A 22,972-nucleotide genomic window follows, 5' to 3' on the forward strand; every position below is an offset into this window, starting at 1 on the left:
GTGGGTGGCTGACAAGAAGAGCAAGCCTCTGTTCTTTGGCACGACTGTTCCTGTGTCATTGGTAATGTTGGTGTCGAGGCTCTGACCAGCAGAGCCACGTATCGCTTGTCCCAGGTTCGGTTAAGTGTCTTGAAGGTAAAGGGTTCCCCCCTTTATGAATGAATGCAGGTGGCACTGTATCAAATGAGATGGGGATGTCTTAGTAAGTAGAGGGAAGGTCCTTAGATTGCTGAGAGTCAGATACCATGGTTATTTTGTAGCTTCATCACTAGTAAACTGCCTGTTACTTGGTTCAGGACAAGAAGGCCATTATTTTAACATGGGGGAAAAAAACAGAGTATTGAATTGAAAGCAGCTCTCTGCACACTTGAGTGGATGGAGAAGACTGGAATTTAAGGCCACAAGTCTTTGCTTTTGAACGTTTTTGGGACAAAGCCCGTTCCCTCCCCCTCCCTGACTGTCAACCATGTACTTGTACCAGGTACTTGCTGCTCGGTTAACACTTCCCATGTGCAGCCAGCAGGGTGTTAGCCACAGGATGTAACAGCAAACCGCTTCAGTCGCTGTTATGTACTTCACAGTCTAAAAGTGTACACAATACGAGACCGGGGTATAGGGCCCAGTGTATGCAGAGCAGCCAGCTCTTCCCTACTGAACCATGCCAGGCTTTAAAGTCAGGACACAAGTCTAATAGACCAAGTGTTGCGGCCCTGTCCTTGTTGTCTCCCTGGTTTAACCTGACCAGTGTGGTTCTAGCGCAGGAGTGGGGCTATCCAGGGCAAGTTTTAGAAAGACCAAAGAGAAATGTGAGTTTCGTAGCTGAAACTAATTTGTTTCTACCTTGCTTATGAGTACTACCAATAGCGCTCAGGTGAGTGGGTTATGAGGCAGTTCAGGAAGCTAAGGTGGCTGTAAGGGAATGACTTAATTTTTGTGTGGTTAGTGTTTGGTTATTGGAGTTACCCCTGCTGCCTGCAATCAGGCTGCAATTGCGTAAGCAGCGATGCAGAGGGGGAGTTTGGTTGGTGTGATTGCCTGTGGAATTACACCTCAGTGCCAGCTTGTATTCCTTCTGAAATACCTGGGCTGGAGAAAACTACAGACAGCTTCCAGGGATTGAAATAGATAGAAACAGGAAAATGGGAAGAGTGATTCCCTGGAGTACAGAGAGCAGGCACATCTACTTGGGCAGCAGCAGAGGAGGAGGAATGCGCTTACTTCCCTCTCTGCTTTACCAGCCATCTGTAGTGCCCTTAAAGACAGTTTAGATGATCAAATAAAGGTTTTAATAAAGGATATTTTGTTGGGATGATAGTTGGTGGAGCATTCAGAGTTCTGTCCTTGGGCTTCTCACTGCACAAGAGGTACGAAACAAACTTTACAGAAGTTATTGCCTTTTTTTCCTAATTCTATAAGCTTTCAGGGTAACTTTTAGGAACACTTATTCCCCCAAAATATACTTGTTTTGTTTTTATCTCTGTTGTGTTTTCTATGAGGATGGCCAACACTTTGAATGCCACATGTCGAAGTGTAATTTTGTAAGCATATTTTGCCTTTAAGTTGCTTTATGGAGTTGTTGTGCTTAGGTATGCAAATTGGGTGTCGCTTCCCCCCCTTCCGCTTGTGAACAGTCAGCTATTTAGGGAAAGTAACTGAAAATACATCCACAAATGGGGCCTATTTACAATCCAGGACCTCACATTTATTTTGTGCAAGTAAAATTGATCACTGTTTTAATACAAAACTCAGTTAAAACAGGCATTTATTTAATTGGCAGAACTTGAAAGCCTCACTTTATTTATGTAGGGAATTCCGAGCATCTGAATAGATACACCACAAGTCACTGGCAATCTGAGACTGTTGCTTTTATTAAATTCTGGGGTGTTTTTCCACTCTAAATATTTTATTACAAATAAAAGCCCTGCTATGTGCGAGCACTCAGTAACTGGCAATCAGCTGAGTTCACAGATGCGGTTGGGACTCTTGCAAAGGCTAAATTCAATCCAGTGTGTAAACGGGGGGGGGATGAAGTGTTAAATAAGCTATTTGCTTTGGCCCGGCGCGTGGTGGCAGGGGGAGCTGGGCTTTGGCCGAATATTTGGAGGTTTGTTCTTTGGGCTGGTAGGGATGGGTCATTGGGGAAGGCAGTGCCAGCAGCATCTGAGGTGACTGATGATGGACTTGGATGCAGAGCCCCGGCACTGACAGAGCCTGAATGGCAGGAGCATCGTTCCAAAGGGAACTCCTTGTGTGAATTTCTTGGCTAGACAGTAGGTGCTACTATTCAGCCTCTAATGAAAAGGCAGCTGAGGGGAAAATATTTGCGAGGAGAAGATGGCAGCCTGAATGAATGGCCTGCTAAATGCCCCAGGCAGTGCGCTGGCATGTTGGCTGTGCGTCAATGTCCTCTTCTTGCAGGGGCAATACTCGGGGTTGGATGTGGCAGAGGGTATGAAACCGTGCACAATTCTAGCTCCAGGTCTACAGGCACTGACTACCTGCACTGAACACAGCTTTCAGAGGGCTGTCCTGGTGGTAAGCCCTGAGCTGCTAGGAGTTGTAGTGCAAGGGACAAACCTGTGGCATTACTGAGAAAAGGGAAGGCTGCAGAAAGCTAAGCTGGGTTGCATTTGGAAAGGTGTGCAAGGGGAGATCTTTTGTTGAACAAGCAGGGCCTGCCTCACAACTCCTGCAAGGTAACTTGGTTAACTTCAGACGAAGGGAACTCAACATTTCAGCTGTTTTTCATTTAAAAACATCAGGGTACTTTGAACAAACTGTTTTGATCACACAGCTGCTTTTGGTAAAATTAAAATATTGGATGGAAAAACTCAGGAGGAGTTCCTATTTGCACCTCTCTAAAGAAAGAGCAAGTAGGTACCAAAGCTATGTCTTTAGCTTTGCACTGGGGTGCACACAGTCTAAAAGCATAACTATCATCCCATTTTCAACCTGGCCTTCCTAGCACAGCACAAAACGAAGTAGCTCTGAGTGAAGATGACATCTGAAGCGGCCTGTATGCCACGCAGAGCACTGTCCATCCTCGGAGGCGCCGAGGTAGTGCTGGTGCGTCCTCCCCAGACCTTCCCAGCGCTCAGACCAAGTCGGAGGCTACGGGGTTCAGGGAGGGCAGCTTGCTTGCTGCAACCATTCAGCTGAGGGCATGCCAGCAAGCTTCTCTCAGTCTCTCAACTTCCCCTTTATGTTTCAAATATAATGGTCTAATTCTTTGCTCTGATTCAGAGGAAGCTGGGGTTTTAGACCGTGTGTGATATGATTGTGTTCTGCAAGAACATGTGTGCAGAGAAGAAATGCTACAGTGAGAGGGAGATTTTCTAGAGGCTGTCACAACAAAATAAATGTAGTTAAGGGGAACTACGAAACCCAGCCCTTTGGCTGGGGTGGGGCAGTAGGACAGGAGGTATTTTTAGACAGTGTTCTGTCTAGCTCTTTGACCTGGCAAAATGGCATAGTTTTCCACTTGTCTGCGAAGGAATGGGACAGGTTGCTGCTCAGTACTGGATGTGGTGCAGAATTTAGGTCTGGCTAGGCACCACAGACTGGTGCTTTTTAGAGCAGCCCAAATATTTCCAGTCTGTAAAACTGGGCAGGAGCCCTAACATACGAATAAGCTTCCTTTGGGTGTTTCTGAGGTGGTGTGTGGATGGAGGGCAGCACCAGACCACCCTGCGGTGGGCTTGGGCTTCTTGGCAGAGCATAGGGATGTAGTGGTGTTTGTTTAAAAAACTAACAATAATCCAAGCCCCATAAATTATGCTGTCGATCCCTAGGAAGATTTTTGGTTTGGTTAAAATTTTGGTGTCATGTTTCATAATTACTTGAGGATTCTGTCCTGCATGCTTGTCCAGTTCAATCTTTGACTCTCTTATTCCAGTAGGGGAAAGATGGCTGGAAAATATCGCATACATCCCCACAAACAGCAGGACCCCAATGGTGAGCACTTTAAAAACAGTGCAGAGGCTGTTGGATTGGGCTCGGTTAGGAAAACTAGCTCAGATCAGCTGCTATACTTTCAGCAAGCAGCTCTTCATCAGCTAAACTGTTTGTTCCTGGTCAGGGCTGGTGACGAAAAATGTGCTTGTGAGGTTAATTTTTCTAATTCCTCTTTTAAACCAACATGTGAAAGACGCTTGCTCTTTTTTCCTCTTTTTTATTTTTTTTGTGTGTAAATAATTGCAAATGCAGCCGGGCAGCCTTTGCAAGGTGCAGCTGTGTGCAGCCTGGCTTTCTCAACATGTAAGCATAACCGGCGGCTGTGTATATGTGAGCGCTGTCTGGGGTAATGCATGCAAAGCAGAGTTCCAAAGCTGTGTTCTTCTCTTTGCTGGGGTAGGAAGGTTTTTGAAGCATTGTGCAGCTTGGGAAAAAAAAAGAAAAAAAAAAAAAAGCTTTAAGCTAGGTTTAATCAAATTTTGAAATATTTACTGACATGTTGCCCTGAAACAGAAATGCTCCCTGTTTTTTTTGGAAGTCAAACCTGAGTGAAAAATCCTGTGTGCTTGGAGAAAAAAGGCACATCAAGTGCTAGGTAGTTTTTGCAAGTTTATTCCCTGTACTCCTTACAGAGATGGGAGGGATCTGATCAGAGGCCATGGAATCAGAAGCTTCCTTCCCAGACTCCGTGGGCTACCTTGGATAAGCTGTAACCTCCTCTGCTCCTCAGTGCCCCACCACAAAGCGAGGCTGGGAATAGTTTCCTTATGAAGTAGTCTTACTAAAGTCAGTATTTGTGAAACTTTCCAGTTAGTGTACTTGTCCTCAGACCATACAGGTTTTGAGTATTTGAGTGGCTTGTTTATCACATACACTGACTGATTTATGGTTTGGGTTCCTTAATTGTAAAATACCTTGTAATGGCCCTATGTTGGGACAAGAGAGGTCTTGAATATTAAAACATAAAGATTAAAAAAAATAAATTGTAACTGCAGATATGACAAGATGAACAGAGAAAAGGGGCAGGAGGCATTAGGTAATGATTTAGTGTACTTCATTGCTACACTCTTCAGTGAAATGAGACAGTACTAGAGCTGGCCTTAAACAAGATTGCTTGAATATCAAAAACAGTCCTTCAATACGGAGAGGTCAGTTTGGGCTAACTTGTGCTGTGGAGATGCTTGAGGGACTGCTTGCAGGACCAAAGTAAGCTTAAACTAAACTGATTTCAGGATCAGTATTGCAGCTCAAATATACTCTAAGGCTAGCAGTAGTCCGTGCTGTGGAAATAAGAGCAACTGCGCATCAGGGTGGGGAGCCAGGGAGCATGCCAGAGGGACTAGCAGTTTGCAAAATAAATACTAAAAAGCAAATAAACAAGAAATATTTTTACTGAACATTAAAAAAAAAAAAGTCTGCTGTTTGACTTGGCCTGAATTACTCCCCAGAACTCTATTTGTAACCCTTTCACTCTTACCAGCATTATTCTTTAGTGAACTGTGAAATAATTGTAATACAGATATTTACTATGTAGTCAAAATATAGAAGTGTACATCTCTGATGTACAAATGATATTTTTTTCCCCAGAAGACATAGAGCACAGCATAACCAGCAGTTTCAGTGAAGACAATAAATTGGAGACTTAACTTTTAACTCTTTCATTTCAGAGGGATGATGTGTCACAATCTTGTGGCTTTTGCTTGGGGAAGACAAAAATCAGTGTCCTTGAGAATCATTTTCCTTCCAGTTATCTGTAGGTTAATCCTCTAGCTCACAAATAAGCACAGCCTTACTGACAACTTTGAGGTGGGGAATTCATAACCTTTATGTTCTGTTAGCTTCTCGAAAGCTGCCCAAGGTGCATGAGGCATGTGTTATCTGCGACCCTTTAGCAGAAAAGGCTCTAGGCAGTGGGAGTTCCCTCCTCTTACCCCTCCTCCCCCCCTTTCTCCTTCTGGGATTCCTCTACTTCTCACCAAACCCTGTTTTTCTGTACATTTGGAGTTCTTGCAAACCTTTCACAGGCTACAGAGAGACAGCTATTCCTCTTCTGCTCCAGTGGTGCGAGTCCCAGAACGCCAGGGGCTTGTGTGCAGTTTGCTCCTCTGCTGAAAGCTGCGTCCTCACCCTCACACCACACGCACTTGAGCCCGTTTCTCCCAGCAGGAAATTTCAATCACTAAGGACCAGGAATCCTGACACTGTGTGCTGTACCAGAGCCCCAGTTGCTAGTCATGAAAGAGCACAAGTTCCCAAAGTATTTACAGCCCTGGCCAAGCCAGCACAGGCACCGCTGCAGCTGGGAGCTGACTGCCGGCACTGTCTGCAGCTGCTGCACGGGCAGATACCGGGATATCTCCTCAACAAGAAATGACAACTTGGAAACCCTCACCCACGGCTGCACCTGTGTCTAGTGTGCTTGCATGGAGACTGTCAAACACAGTCATTACTGCTCGCCTGAAGTCTGTTGGCCAGTACACCTGAAATCAGGATGGTTTCACTGGGATTTCTGGCCAAGGCGCCTACAGGACTCAGTGCTTCCCATTTTACTTCAGCTGTAAAGACAGAGTAATAGGAAACCTTTAAGTGCATAAACAGATCCCAGGCAAATACTTCTGAGGACCTCAATAAGATGAAATGTCTGTAGTTATGAAATTCTACTTGATAGTTTTTCAGCTCTGAACTTTAGCAGTTAGCAAGGTACTGGTCAGTCAGTTTGTAGTCTTGGGTTTTCTTAAAGTTAGGAATCAAGTTAGAGAAATGGTGCCCTAATGCTTCTGTGCTGTGGTGGAAATGCACCACTCAGAACACTGGAATGTTTGCATACGTAAAGGAGATGCTCAAATATGAATACATTATACATGCATTTTGGAGTTTGATACACAACCTGATTCAAACTGAGGATGTGCAAGTCGCAGTGCACCAAGGATCACCAGTCCTGCTTGTCAGCCACATGCATATACATAAGTTAAGATCAGAAAGACATCTCCTTGAGAATATACCCATAGAAGCCATCTCAAGATTTAGGTCCAAAGCCTGATGCTGAGCTGACGTATGAGGCTATTTAAGTACGTCAGCCAGATGTGGACACAATGTTCCTAATGAAACGGGATCCTGGGATCTTGTTATGTTTGCAATGTAGACAGAGTTTGTGGGTCACCCGAGATCATGATACTTGGGCCCCGTGTAGATGCACAGTGTGATTTGGAACAATGGTCAGTGAGCCTGGTGGCAGTAAGCTGAACTGGTGTGGTGGTTAGCTTAGAGGTTCAATCTAAGCTTGAAAATTGATATTATTCAGTATCACCCCATGGGACCTGGTTGCAAGATTGAGGGCCGGGCTGTCAGCTGGGTCCAACAACGTGCCGGTCAGCGAGGTTGCCTGGATTCACACACCTGCAGGTTTTGGCAGTTCTGTTTGCTTGACCATCCACTTGAAGTAAAATCTCAGAGCCACAAGATTAACAATGATCAACTCATTACACTTACGCAGAAAACAAGTGTGCAAGAAAAGACTCACCGTTTTTTGTAAGCTTTTATCTGCTCTCTATGACCCTTACCTTCTTGAGGGGATAGCACAGGGGAAGTTGTAGCCTATATTGCAATTAATGTAATAAATTCCATGGACTTTAATGATACCAGGTCTCATTTTAAAAATTTCAACTTTGTCTATTAAGTGTTTAATGTGTTATGACACTGTGACTGAAAAGAGAGAGCAGAAAAGGGAGAGGATGCTCTTTCTGATATCTAAGTTCTTTATCTTAGATCAGAAGCTTGAACCACTCGCTGAAGATGCTCCAGTCTTTGCTACAATTACATTCAATGCCTGAACTTAGCTATCTCTGTTGGGGACCACTTGATATTTCCAGTCACTCTGATGCTTTTACCTTCTTCTTGAAAAAGGAATAGCTGTGCAGAGCCCGAGACGATGAAATGTTCCCTGTGCTGCTCACATCTTTGCAGTTGGAGTTATCAGTAGTCAGAAACTGGCTGCAGTCTGCAGGCTTTTTTCAGCCATGGGCATTATGAATACAAGTTCTATGGGTCAGACACCGAAGCCTTTTTACAGTGTTTACGTCCTCCTGAAGCAAACTTCTGTTAGGTAAAGGCTAAGCAGACACAGACTTGTCAGGATTTGTTCCTCTACGTAAAAGAGAAATGAAATAAAACACTCCATTCAAACAAACTACACGCTAAAAGCTTTTTGAAGAGTTCCATGGTGCAGTCAGATGATGAAAATCGTGATTGTAGAAAAAAAGAAAGTCATGAAGAGGCTGAGAAAAGGGAAGGTATTTCAAAGGCTTACAGGACTTAGGCACATATCTTTCTTAAGCTCCTTTGAAAATCTAAACAAATAATTTTTGATGACATTGAAAATGGATTGGAGTCATCCAAGGTTAGATCCTCACAGAAGGGCTTCCTTAGGCTCTGGGTTTGCAAAGAAGACAATTTTTATTTTAATCTACAGTAATTGAAGGGATTTGTGGTCTCGCTGGGGAGGAGGGAGAGCATGAAGAGGAGGCGAGAGAGCCAGAGTGCAGGCGATGCAAAGAAATGAGTCCTGAAGGATTTCAAAGGTGAAAAAGGTAGCTTTTGTTGGACTCTGAAGACTCTGAAGTGAACTGGGATCTTCAGACCTGCCTGCGGATGCAAATATTAGTGACGGCAGGGGAGGAGGGCATAGGAGAGGTCAGCGCAATGGTAGAAGGCAGACAATGGGCTCCTTTGCAGCACCAGTCTGGCTTTCACATCGCAAAAAAGGTTTTTGTAATTCAAATGAGAGCGAGCCCTCCTTGAGAAAGGGATCTGTCTTTGGAGAGAGAAACACTGAGACATATTTCACTCTCACTTCCCTTTGGTTTCACCTTCCTTCATCAGTCAATGCATGAATGAATTCGGGCTGACCTTTTTTTGTTGCTGCAGTATTCTGGTGTAAACATCAGTACACCAGCAGTACTGATACAGCCTGGCGTATTTTTGGAGCTTTCTTTGTACTTTATTTTTCCTGGGAAGTGCAGTTAGATCAGTTCTGTTGTGCTGAGTCCCAGAACACTGCCATGCTGAGAGTATCTGTGCACATGAATTTTGCAGGTATTCACTTGCAATGCACCCACAGTGTTCCTGTGCACCCGTGCTGAGACATGCAGTCACTGGTTCGCTTTTAGACGTGATTCATTTGCACTTTTTGCCCTGGAACTTTGCATTTGCAGATGCTGTGAGACTGGTACAGGCGAGGAAGGTGGTCTGATCTCAACTTGTCACATGGGTTCTCTTGTTGGAAAGAGAAGGCATTTGTGGAGGGTAATTCAGCCTTTCTTCCTAGACATCACTCCTAGAGTGCAGTGACTCATTCTCTGAAGTTGCCTGCCTGTTGTTTTCTGTTGTGGAGAGAAGCTGTATCACCAGCTTAGGGTAGGATTCAGCTTCTAGGGGGTGCAAGCGGATGAGATGAATCCTAGCCACGGCAACTTGTTGACAGAAACCTTCTTGTAGTGGACCCTTGTCAAGAGAGTCCAATTAAATAACAAGTGATAGGAATGTCTGACTGCCTCGAGAACCACTGAAACTCCCAGTGCTATGCAATGCCAGCATTTTGCAACTGTTTTTCATTAACTTCGATGTTATAGACAGTAAATCACTCGATGGCAAGACAGATGCAAGATAAATCAGCCAGGCATGGACGTAACTGCATGGGCCTTCAAATGTAAGATTGGTTAAGGACAAATCAGTTTGGGTTTTGGAAATCTGAAGCAATATAGTTTACATAAGCAGGGGGAACTTCTCTTATGTAGTCTATAAAGAAATAATCCAGATTGTTTATTCGAGCATTTTATTTATACATATACTTCTATGATTTTAAACAGCTGAGTTTCTGAATGCTTCCCTGTATTTCATTTGGTATTTATCAGGATTCACTGAATGTCAGGCTAAGAAGTGGGAAAGACAAGGTTTCAGATTGCCAGGATCAGTGCTTAATTCACGATTATTAAGTTGTCATTGTTAGTGGAGGTTTTGTAATATATATAGACGTATTTATTGCTTATGTATCTATACTATTAAAAATAAAATCTGTTGAAAACATGCCTCAGACAAAACATCTCTCCCCATGTTACATCTGGATTTTGCAACTTAAGCTGCTTTTTTTGTGATGGTCTTTGCAGTTTCTTCTGGGATAGAGTCTACTTCTTCTGCAAGTGGTCATGCAGTCTTTTGTAGGAGGAGATGATTCACACTGTAACATCCATGTGTTTGTGTGTGAACTAATTGTTATTGTCAATGACAATGCTTGAATGAAGTCTCCTTAAAGGAAGGAAGCGTGGATGTGGGCCACGGAGCTGGGGCAGGGGAGCTCATGTCCTCCCCAAGGAAGGTGTCCTCAGGAATATGAGAGTAAGAGTTATGAAGACAGAGATATTCATATTTCCTTTCAAAAGGCAGTGACGTGAGTGTCACAGAACATAAGCAATGAGTACAAGTAGTCCACCTCATTTCTTGTGTAACATAGCCCAAGATTGTGCAAGGGCAGTAACCTTTGGAAAAGAAGTGCCATTTGAAAAACTGTACTCTAGAGTCTGTTTGATCTTCTGCTTAGCAATAGGCAATGCTGCAAGCTCACAGCTCAGGCTGCCTGAACCGTTTGCAGAGAATATGTTCAATATTCCATAATGCGCATAACTTTCTTTTCTCTTGAAATCTTTTTGATTAGTTAATAGTTTAGTTCCTCGTCAGGGGATAGATCAAAAAATAAATATGTACCAACGAGCTTTGAGGTTTTAAAGCCAATTTGATACACAGGAAGCCTGAAATTAGGGCAATAAAGGATATTTCTGATGCTATTTCCTCTTGCTAAACACCTCTGCCTTGTAGGCAAGTCCCTGTTCAGCTGTTTGCTGATGAATTCATTTGGCAGTAGATCTGAGCTCCTTTTCGCAGAGTGCTTTTTCACAGCTGTGGCTTCTCATTGTTTCTGAAGAAAAATGTTCTCCATAAGTGAAATATCCTTTGCAAGAATTTCATTATAATGCGCTCATCTGATGCTTAAGTTCTTTCTTCCTTTACCAGATACCGATAACTTAAAATGTGTTCTTAGAGAAATCTCAATAGAGCAATGAGTGAATCCCAGACTGCCAATTTACAGTGTAAGGTACAGTAATTCATTCTCTAAAAGTAGGAGAATCGCTTCAGTCTCGCTCCGCTTTACATGTGTAACACTGGTGATGTCAAAGGAGTTCCTTCTGACTGAAGTTATTCTAACAGAAACTGAGGCTACTGAAAAACCCGAATCAGATCCAGAGTTCTCCATACGTGTGCTGGCTTTTGTCCAGGAATGCAAGAGATCTTTGAAAACTAATTGTCTGAATTTATACAAAAATTACTTCATCGGTCATTAAAATTGAACTGTCTCTAGGATGGAAGTCAGATTTTGGTTAATAGTGTGCAGGACTGTGGGATGCTCCAGGAACAGCAGAGCTGAAGAAGGTCCACCCCTAGCTGAAATGACTTGATTCCCAGTTGGTTAATAACCCGGAGCTGTGCTAGCATGCAGTGAAAGATCTGCGTTCAGGTAGTTGCAACATACTTAAGAGGAAGTGCTGAAAGACTGAATTTTCTATAGAAATGCAGGCTTACTTGTTCTGAATAATAACAATGATTAAGATGCGATGGGGTTTATTTTGTATAAGTAGTCCTGTGCAGTCATTGTTACGTTATTTTGAGGTTATCTATTGCATTGTCTCTCAGACTTGAGTGCAGGTGAGAACTCCAGTTCACATGTAGGATGCAGGATATTTGTGTTTCCTGTCGTTTGGGTAGAGCTTTAGCTTAGAAGCTGCACATCTGATAGAAAGCAAAAGAACACGACCAGGATGGCAAGGTTCAAAGCTAACAATTGAGTAGCATGAGCAAGGATGCACCTGCTCTTAAAACACAAGCTTCGGCAAGCTTCACTCAATTTCAAGCTTCACTCATTTTAAATCATTGGACTATTTTAGTAGAGCCACGTTTCCACAGGACTGCCAAGCTGCTTTGCTAAAGACAAAGGAGTTTTTTGGGGCATGATCAGTACTGCAGTGGAGTCAAAAGCGTATCTGACAGCCACATTCAGTCGCAATATTTACTCAAGTGATTAAAAAAAGAAGGTGAAATTACACTTGCAAGTTCTTGTTCAAATCTCTGACAGATTTTACTATGTGTTGTCAGAGACGGATTAGTGTATATCCCCTTTGTTGGGGCTGCATGGTTAGCAATGTCCGATGGTGAAATTCATTGTTCACGTCACTTCTGTGGTTTTTCACTGGGGGCACATTTTCTTGGAATCAAAATGTCTGCACTTGCAAGGAGCATTCAACAATTGTTTGCACAAGTGTAAAGGTGTAAAGAAATGTATTTGTTTTAACACCGAACGTACTAGGTACGTATGGATCCCTGTGTTGTTTTCAGTGCTGATCACTAATGGGTCTAACGAAGTTGTCTGTCACTTTTCTATCAAGGACAAGATGCAATTGCAGCCCCCTGTTCAGAACACAAGTTTCACAGGATTGTGCTTTCGGCTCTGGCTGAAATCCTTTTGGATATGCTCGCCATTGCCTCATCGCTGTTTCTGTTCTCCTTTCGTTTCCCTCTGGGTTATGCACAGTATGCCTGCCTTGCTGTTCGATGAGAAATCTCCCAGCCTGTCCGAATGTTTGAGGAAGTGCCCCTTTGAGAAGAGGCCCGAGCAAATTCTCGCTGCCTCGTCCCCGGGATTTGCCATGTGTTACTTGTGCTAGATGGAAGGTGCTAAACACTCATTTTCTGTAATGAAGTTAAGACTGCAAGTCAAAGTTTAACAAGGGCCACTTGAAAAGCATTTGAGACAAATCCCAGCTGATTCAGGCTTCCATGTGAGAACAACTCCCAGTTAGCAGACTTTTTCCTGGAATTGTGCTTCATGGTTTTTTGGTTCAGAGATGGAGCAAAGAGACCCCAAGCAACAAGGTTTCATTGCAACCATGGGTTTTAAGGATAAAGAACTGGAGAATGAAACCTCTTTAAGAAGAAGGGGCCGTTAGAAATGCTTATTTGGTGAAATGAAGTTTTGTGCCTAAATCGCATTCTAGACTTGTAATGTGTCTCCTACTCTTTGTTGGAAGAAGAATGCTATTTTTCAGTCATTATGAACTCACCCGATACACCATAGCACAGAAAGGAAGCTCTTCGTCCTGCTCCTTCTAATTTGTTATAGATTTCCTTGAATTCCGCAAGGCATTGTGCTGTAAGACAAACTCTGAGCTGTGTTTATGCATGACATGAGGGGCCATCAGACATGGCCTGCTGAGTTTGGAAGCGGCAGATCTCTAGGGCAACAAGTCACAGTGCACAAATAAATGTTATGTTGATGCAGCAGCAGAATTTTAAACAAAAACAAATCCTCTGTGGGCTGTTTTCCTAATGATTAGCATGCACACATGGAAGATGAGACCTTCGCAGGGCTTTGTCAGGAGAATGAAAATCTACCGGCCTGCTTTCCCATTTTTTCCCTGCGTGTTTTTGTTCTGGAGCCATGGGCCGTACTGGTCCCTTCTGTGCGGAAGCAGTAGCCCTCCATACAGCTTGGGTAGCTCAGAGACCTGGGTCTGCCCAGCGTGAGCACAGCAAAACACTACAAATGGCAAGACAGCAAAATCAACAACTGCAGGGATTAAAAAAAAAAAGTCTATTTTTTTCTGCCATCCTATCTGTTGGGTTTTTTGGTGAAGTTTTTAACCTTATATCAGTCATGACCAGCGTACGGGCAGGTAGAAGGCTGACTTCTGTTACTTATTCATCTCTAGCTCTTCAACAGCGTATTACCCATCCGATACATCATAGCTGTTTCAGTGAAGTTTGTATTATAAGCTGCTATCCTTCCCTGAATTCATGCTAATTTGTAAATGTAGGAAATGTAGGAAAATAGCATGTTGTGGTAGAGGGTTTTGATTTTGGTTGTGGAGGAAAGATGCTCATGGTCATTCTGCTGTATCCTAGGAGGGAGCAGGCAGCATTTGACTCTGCAACATTATAAATAGCCAGAAAAGCTCCTATCCCTTCAAGTATTTACTCTTTAATTAGACAGTATGTTTTGGAATATAAACGAGATAATGGGCATGGCAAGTTGCTAAAGTTCCTCCTCCTCCCCTTTGTCACGTCCTGCCCTAAATACCTGTCTGATTTTCCAGATAAATCACTTGGTCTAATAAAAGTTTATACCACTCCCTGTAGCTGTGTTCCCCAAAGAGAGCTGCGCTCTGCTTGTGTAGTGGTCCTTAGAGGCTCTCACCAGGTGGAGGGAGGGATGGTTTTGATACAGAAGAGTCTGGGGCCCGGTATAAAACCAGTAGCACCAAAATAGCTTGACGTTTGGAAAACACTGACCTAAATGTCTGAACAACATCTCTGGGAAAAGGGCTGCTTTTTCCAAGCTCGAAGCAGTTTGGAAGGGAAGTGGTGTTGTCATGTGAACAGGGCACACAACATTAGCTCCACGAGCTGCTGTTTAGTAGGCTGCATTTATCATGCTTTTAATTTGAGTGACCGTGCTGCAAAAGACTCTGTTTGCAGATGAAAAGGTATTGAAAGCTGGGGAACAAATAGTGCTGCGTCCAGTAAGCTTAGATTTTTTGGGGCTGCATTTTGGAAAGTATACTGCTAAATTTCTGGGGCAAAAATCTCGTGTAGTTCTTTTGTTTTTAATGTTACTGGAGAGATTGCTGCTTGTGCACGTCAAGACAAATCAGAGGCTTGTAGAAGATCTGACAAACTAACTAGTAAGTTGACTGCCTCTTTCCCTGTTAAGTATTTCATACTTTGTATTCTCTCTTCTGTGCCTTTCTCGTTTTTTTTCTTGCTCTCCCTTTCTCCATTTCTCACGCTCCTGTTAAATGATCTTTTCAGACAAGCATCACAGCAAAGCTGTTTTTTAGATTAACACAGACTCTGCTTTTTTATTGACTGGCCTGTAACAGTTAATGTGATTTGCACTTCTGTTTACCATCTTTCTATTATTAGACCCAACATACTGAGACTCATATGCAGGTAAATATTAGTCACCAGTGGAACTGCTAATTGTCTAGATTAATTAATCGTTCCAGTTGGATTTGTTGTCTCCAAACAGATGTGATTAAAGCAAGGAAGAGTCACTGATTGGCTTATCTTTTGCGAATAAGGGACTTCAGTATGACGTGCTACCTCACATCAATCAGATGCCTGACTCTTAATGCTCAGGTATTGCACCCAGCAGTGAAGTGGGAGGGCAACAGCTATTCCTGTCAACCCTCCTGTCATTAGTCATCCCGCTGAACACTTTATTTCAGACACTTCCTGAGTTTTCCAAGATGCTGGGCAGCGCATTCGCATAGCAGCAGTTCCTGGCCAGGTTAGTGACAAGGTGTCTGGGCTGGCAGTTATCAAATGGCCGTTCTGCCACTGGCACAAGTCCTGTTCCTTTACTGCAGGAATCTGGTTTTCAGACTTTAGTCCACCCAATCTGCTCCAAATTCTCCATATCTAGCTGGAATCCAGCCAGGATCCCCTTCCTGTTTAGTAATACAAGGGGAGGAATGTGCTTGTGGGCCTGGAAATTTGGTCACAAAAAAGCAGGTTGAGAACCCAGGGCCCCAAACAATTGTAGGGGCTGTGTGTCTCGTTAACTCATCTTTTATTATTATTATTGGTGCCTGTTCTGTAGGGTGACATGATATAGAGCCATGGCTTATCAGAAACAGGGATGTGCCCTTTTGGGGGCTGAAAGTGAGACGGAGGCACATGCTTGCTGTCTTCCAACCAGACTAACAGAGGCAGAGGCCTTCTGTAAGCTCTGAGTTTGTTTCGATGACATTGGTTCTTATCAGGTTGTAAGCTGCTGGCAATCCCAACAGGCAAAAGAGGAGAAGGAAAAAAGAAAAAGCTGAGTGTGCATCAGCTGACGTGACCATTGCTCAGGAGTGGTCAACTTTTAAAAGCCTTTTATTATTATCAAGCTGTAACAAAGCTGCTTTGTACCATAAATACAAAGAATTGACCCGTTTCTCCTCTGTCTCAGGTGGGTAAGACAAGTTCCTTCCTTCTTTGCTCACAGTACTCCCCAGGGCTCACCCTTTGTGTGGGAGGCAAGTTAGAAGCCATGGACAGAGGCAGGGAGGAAAGCCCTCTCCCCTCCCGTGCATGGCTGTTGTAGTTTATCAGAGCAGGTTCTGCCTGCACTGCTTTCCCTTCAGTCTCACCTGCAGGTAGTTGCATCTCTTTGCTGATCCTGCTCTCACTTAAGAAGAGCCTTTTAGCCAGTGGTTGCTGAAAAAGAGGAGATTTGAAGTAGAAATCCCCCAAAGCAGGCTTTGATAAATCCTTCCCGCTGGATCAAATGTGCTGTGGGCATATTCGGTGCAAATGCAAGTAGCTCCTCACTTCTAGTGGCCAGAATTAAGCTTTTAAAGGCTGGTATTGGAATCATTGTCCATTTATGTCTGGCCTGGGGCTTATTGTTGATCGCCACTTGAAATCAAGCTTTTGCAGAGCTGAGGAAAGGAGTAGCCTGGCCTAGGTGTAAAGTTCTAGCATTGTTCTGCCTGTTTATAAACAAATGAAACAGCAAACAGGGTAATGTGTCCCAGGTATTGTCTGGAGATTTTCATTTCCCTTCCCCAAGTATCGAGTCTGTTGAAAGTGTCCATAACCCTAGTCCATAGCTCTGACATACCTCAGCTCTAGCAGCATGAATGTACTTCTGTTAGTTCTTTTTTTTTTTTCCCCCGGTCCTTTTCACTGACACGCATCTTGATGTACATCAGGCACTCTGCCTCCCAGAGTCAAAACAGCTGCATCTTAGAGAGAGGGGAAACCCTCAAAGGAAAAATAAACAGAGCCTTGCTGTGGTCTGTTGGTAGTAACAGATAACTAAGTCTAAAAATCTCATCAGAGGTAAGACATTCATCACCAGGCAAAACCCAGTGTTGTAGGAAATGTCTTTTGTGTTATCCTGAATGCAAGTCTGAGTCTAAGAACTGTGGTGGTGATTTGGTAGATGGTTACATTCATTCAATCTTAAAGGTAATCAGCCACACTGTGTTGATGGGAAACTAGAGGATAATATAAAGGAGTGGAAAAAAACTATATCAAGACGTTTGAACATCATTTTTTCTTCTCTGCAGGCATTTCTTCACCGGATCCGCCAGAATGCTGTGGACAAAGCCGAGAAATACATAACAGAGGAGAATGTTAAGGTATTTATTCCATATTCCTCTTTGATAGGGATTTCATAGATAGTGAAAGGCTAGATTCTGGGATATAGATATCAAACATCCTCATGTCTTATTGATGCTTATTATTAAACTGGTTTCCAAAGGAAAAGAGGCTCACGCTGACAGTTTCTCAGTCTGCCCATTTGTTTAGCTGTCATCTTCCAACATTTTTTCATCCCACCAGCTAATTTCAGTAGAATTTGATAACAGTGTACTGTTGTCAGAAACACTAACTTCTGGCAAGATTTGTGAACTGGTGTACAGAGGACAGAGAGACCTTTTTAGCCCCCTTAAGGGGAAAGGCATGGAATGAAGTGGCTGTGTCTATCTATTTTGCTTGACAGTAATCAGTGAGCCAGTTTACATCTGTTGTCTCTTCCAAATCTATAAATGAAATGTGTTATAAGAAGGAGGCAGGAATATTCCTTTGGATTGTAGTAGGAAGGAATTTGGGCTCCTGTGGGAGGACTGAGGAATGGGAGACCCTAGCATGAGGACATTGCTGAATGAATTTTGCACTGGAAAGGCATATGGGACACAGAGCTGTGAGGTACTAGCTTCTCCACTGCATACTGTCACAGGAGGCCTTGTTGTGGTTTATATTCATAAAAATAAGTAACACTTTCTTTTAGCAATTTGGCTTAAAAACCCTCTTTGTTACACACATACTTGTGAAACCAAAAACTTCTTTGTACATATACACAAATGAAACCTCAGCATCAGTGGGAAAGGATTCAGCGTCTGCCATCAGAGTCTTGCTTACTGGACGTGCATTTGATCCTGTAGCTTCTACATCAGCAGTCTTTGCTTTATACATTAATGGAAGCAGAGTGCAGCAACAATAGGTACATCATACTGGCCAGCACTACTACAGCTGATGTGTTTCCATTTTACATAGCAGTATCACCTGGAAGTATAGAGGTCCTAGCAGGGATCCAGCCTCCATTATGCAATTCTTTCTGTGGGCTAGCAATACGCTATTATTGATTGACTGGCATCAGCATGGGGTGGTAGCAAGAAGGTTTGGCAGATTTGTAGAGCTAAGCCTCTTGCTGTCTTCAAATTTGGAAGTCCCTGCTCCCTGGAAGCTCACCATCTACAGTCTGAAGTAAGTTTGGGGACGGCTGAGAGAAAAGTAGGCAAGTGATTAGTGATAACAGATCCTGTGAGTAGAGAAGTGTGCAAGAAACCTCTGCAGGAGAAGTAAATGTACGCAACCATTTGCCAATTTGACAAACAACTGCAGAGGTTGGTGAAAGTTGCTGTTAATTTTCTCTTTCTTCAGATACCATTATGACTGCTATACACTCAGATGCAGTGCCCACATAGCCCATGCAAAAAAGCCCTTATTTTCTCTGCTGATTAAATGTATTTGTATTCTAAGGTCCATCACATTCCTCTGGGGAAGTACTACTTCATTTTTGTGTCATTCCTCAACTGCCTGCGGGTGCCTTTGTGAGGCCACTGTGAGGCCTCATTAATTCTTATTATTACAATACCCAGCTTTCAATAACAGAGCTACTCTTTGGTAATAAAGGACCTATGCCTGCTGCTGGTGAAATAGAATCACAAAGGCACAGTTTTTCTGACCAGAGTCAATGTTATCTCTCTCCCTTCCTCCTCCCGTCCTAAACAATGCAGTTGTCTTTCCTGCAGTTGAAAGATGGTTGTTCTTTCCTTCTGCCGATCCTTGCTGGTAGAGGCAGGACAAGCGAGGCTGTGTTGGGACTTCTGATAGCTCTGCCTGCTCAGACTATATATCTTGGGTCATCAGGGAGCTGTGAGGTGGGTGGCAGCAGAAAAGGTGGTAGCAGAGAGTACATAAATGTTTTGGTAGCTTATGTAAAGAGAACCCTGTCTTTTCCTCTCTTTCTTCATGCAGCAGAAATGTCTAGAGGAAAATCCAGGGTATTCTGGCAGTCACCTACCTCTAAACAAAAGGAAAAAGTACTTTTTAGGCTAAAGTGGGTTATGGCTCCCAATACTGTTTTTACGGGTTTCTCCTACAGCTGGCACTGAGCAGTGAAGTTTTCAGTAATCTTTGGCCACTGTATCCTCTTCCAGAGAGGCCATGCTGAATCCTGCGCAAGGCCCAGTACTCCAGTGACTAACAGCTGCAGCAACATCATCAATGTTGTTTCAGTTTATTTGCTGCCTTATGTGGGAATAACTATTGATATTTTAGCATCATGCTGCATTTGCAGTAGGACAATGATATCATTTTACTGATACAGCACAGTGAAGGCAGCACAACTTGATGGTGTACGCAAGCTGTCAGGCATAGATCCTTCACATGAAATTTATCAAGGGTAATTGTGTATCAGATATAAAAGCAAATGCAGCCAAAGTCTCTCTGCTGCCTTGATTTTTCAAGTGACTCCTATTACCTGTGAAATCTGCTGCAAGCAGAGCTCTCCTGACCATCACATAATTTATTAGATTACACAGATATTCCTTGGATCACAAAATACCCTCCTGAAGACTGCTCCTGAAGGAGAAAATCATCCTTGACAGGTGTTTTCCTCTTCCTTGTTCATCCTCTTTTGGCACAGCTTCTGGCACAGCCATGCAGACAGGCTAATGTGTCATCACATCACTTTCACCCATGCGATAGAACCATCATATGCTCTGCTTGAATGTGCACTGGAAGTTTTCTGGAAGCAATGAAACATTCCAAGCTCCCTGTCCTTTCTTTTCTGATGGGTTCAGAGCCCCTCAGTGCAAGTAGTGTGCTGGAATCTTCAGTTTATTCAGGGCCAGAAAGGAGCAATGTGACACAAGTATACATACATGGTAGTGCAGACTACCATACTTTGATATTCCTGAAGTCAGAGGTGAGCAAAGAAAAGGAAAACGCAACATGATGTGCTCTGTGCATGCAGCCAGCTTGCAGGAGTTTGAGAAAAATGCTCTCCCTATCCTTGAATAACACAAGATACAGAGGTGTATCTGAGTACATGCACAGAAGGCTCCTTGAATTCCTTGTCATGTCTATCCCCGCAAAACCAGAGGGAGACTGGTTTTAAACCAAGAATCTGTTTTCATTCCTGTCCTTAATGATTATACTTAATTTAGAGATTATTTTTTTTTAATTACTACTGTATCACCATCCACCAGGCTGAATTAGTGTCACATCTGCTGAATAAATTCCACTGCATAATAAAGCTCATAAAGCTGAAAAGGTTAATGTTACTGTAAGGTGCTTCGGGAACTGTTAGAAGATCTTAGGCTCCTCAGTTCCCCCACTAACTGCCAGGAAGCTGAAGGCTGGTTCTGCCAGGCTGTTGTCTTTGGGGTTCGTAGGAGTGACACCCACTCACTGTGCAAGACCTGGGAGGCAGCTTCCAATATGAAAGCTGGTTTGACTGCACAGCAAATCTTCTTTTTGCAACCGGCATGGTTAAAGCAGAGTGATGGAGAATGCTGTCGACAATGTGTATGTTACTGCAGGCTCCAGGTTTTGGTCTGCCCAGTCAGGCTTTCCTCCAGTGGCTGTCAGTACTGATAGCAGTGTCACCATGCACCAGGGTTTCTCCTCCTGTGCAGGTAATCTCCCATCTTCTATAAATGTATTCACACTTTCTTTTCATATTTCCTGTGAAGATGATAGCCTAATAAAATTCTATATGTTTATAGCAGCTTTTGTCCTGGCAGTTTATTTCCCTTAGCATACACGTATTCAAATTCCTAGGGATCATTTAGCTGTGAGATTGCACAATCTCTTTTTAGTGCACATCTAAACTAAGGGCCCCTCTGCCACTACAAATGTCTTTTACAGTCACTGATAGTGGTGAAAGGGAACTCTAAAACTCTGCTCTTGTGGTTTGGAAATATTTTACACTATTCTGTGCTCCTATCAGTGAAATGCTAGCTCACATGTTGCAGAGATTTGGTCTCTGATGTACAGGTACATCTTTGTGAGTGCTAGCTTCATGACCCTTTCTTCTAGGAAATGCTTTATGATGTGTGGGAAGGAAAGGCAAATGACTTCCTGCTTCTATCTCTTGCAAAGTCACTTTGGTTCTTGCGATTCCATTCACCTGTTTGGTCTCATAGGAGACTTTCTGTAGACTTGAAAGGGATTGTTCACATTTATCATGCTCAGGTGCCTGGAAAGATAACCTTCATTTACAGCAGGTACATCAGTAGCAATAAAGATTTCCATAGGAGGCCAGGAATGGGGCAAATACAATGTAATTCCTTCGTTACCAGTTACTATCTGTGCTTTAGATCTTTTCACCAGTAGGTCTAGAACCACAGTATTTTGGTGCTATTAGTCTAATATACCTGAGAGTGTTTTATTAACAGCTAGCATCGGATTTCTCTTTATGTATTTCAGATCTTATTTTCTAACATCGAAGACATTCTTGGCGTTCACAAGGAGTTCCTGGCTGCTCTGGAATTTTGTTTACAACCAGAACCTCAGTCTCAGCATGAACTGGGAAATGTTTTCTTAAAATTTGTAAGTACAATGACTTAACACTATCTGAAAATGCAGTTTCCTGTCATAAGCTTCCATGCCCCTTAACTAGCCCTAATCTCTTATGGCTTGTAGCAATACTGTGACAATGTGTGTCTTGTATGAAAGTTGAAGTTAGGGTGGGAAAAAACTTGTGAATGAGGTTAGAACAATGGAAGCCACATCAAACTCAGCTAAACAACGAGGTATTTTTAGAAACTCTTTCTTTTCCCATTGAATATTTTTTTTCCTTTTTTCTCCCCCTCACACAGCTGATCACACTTATTGTTGAGAATTTATCTACTTTGGTTCCAAATATTTCAGAAAAGCAGCATGATGTCAAGTAAAAGAATATTTTTGTACTTAAATAACACTGGAAACCCATGAAGACATAAACTGAAAACAAAAGACTGTACCTCATCTACAGTAGTTAGTGTCTGCATACATGTATCATTCAGTAAATGAAATGTAACATGAGATAGCTTATCTTGTACTTGCTGAAATACAGTACGAGTTACCATATGCTACCTTTTACTATGGAATAAATGAATTCCTGATTTCTGTAGCTCAAAAATATAGAAAATTTGGCTTTTAGACTCAACAATAGCTTAAGAATGCCACAGCCACAAAATGCAAAATAGTTGTGGTACACTCTGACAGTTCCAGGTTGTTCAAAACATTTTGACAGGTTACTTTTGGGTCATCTGACTTTATGCCTGATTGTTTTATTATTTGTTCTCTTAATACATTCATAATACAATTATGCGCGCCAGTCACATTGGTACTGCTAGGTGACCTGGAAAGCACAAACCTATAAATAGGGACCATGGAACTATGGAATTGGAAGTGAGAGAATCATGGAAGTCAGAGAACGCTGCTTCTCTCATTATAATTTGCTTCTTATTATTGCAAACTAATATGAACTTAGAGTATGCACTGATTGTGTATGCAAGATCAATTATTGCATACACCCAGTCACAAGCTGGACTCATTTAAATGCTGATTTACTGATTTACAAGTATAATAATTCAAAGCTATGGATTTTTTTGCATGCAGCTGCCCTCCTGAGATGTCTGAAAAATTAGAAAGTATATACGTAATAGCCATTTCTTCAAATTCTTATTAACTGCATTAAGCCACAGGCCAACTTCCCATCAAAATATGTTGTATTACACTTCCATAATTATAATTCATGCTTTCACAGTTCATTGGGCTTGAGTGGACAGAGGTTATACAGCCATTCTTGACTTATAGAGCTTTACCAATTATAAATTTTATTTACGTTGTGACAATTAAAATAATAGTA

At 42.7% G+C, this 22,972-nt stretch overlaps 1 protein-coding gene across 4 annotated transcripts in view; it reads left to right on the forward strand.

Annotated features, from left to right (window-relative positions):
• Positions 1-22,972, forward strand: part of PREX1 (phosphatidylinositol-3,4,5-trisphosphate dependent Rac exchange factor 1) — a 172,425-nt gene that overhangs the window by 51,489 nt on the left and 97,964 nt on the right. For all 4 annotated transcript variants that reach the window (XM_080558290.1, XM_080558291.1, XM_080558288.1 and 1 more), the window contains exons 2-3: positions 17,118-17,189; positions 21,547-21,669. In XM_080558290.1, the coding sequence (XP_080414416.1) occupies positions 17,118-17,189; positions 21,547-21,669 (195 nt within the window). The remainder of the gene's footprint in view (positions 1-17,117; positions 17,190-21,546; positions 21,670-22,972) is intronic.

The sequence above is a fragment of the Anser brachyrhynchus genome (genome assembly GCF_964034855.1).
Source record: "Anser brachyrhynchus genome assembly, chromosome: 16".
Lineage (NCBI taxonomy): Eukaryota > Metazoa > Chordata > Aves > Anseriformes > Anatidae > Anser > Anser brachyrhynchus.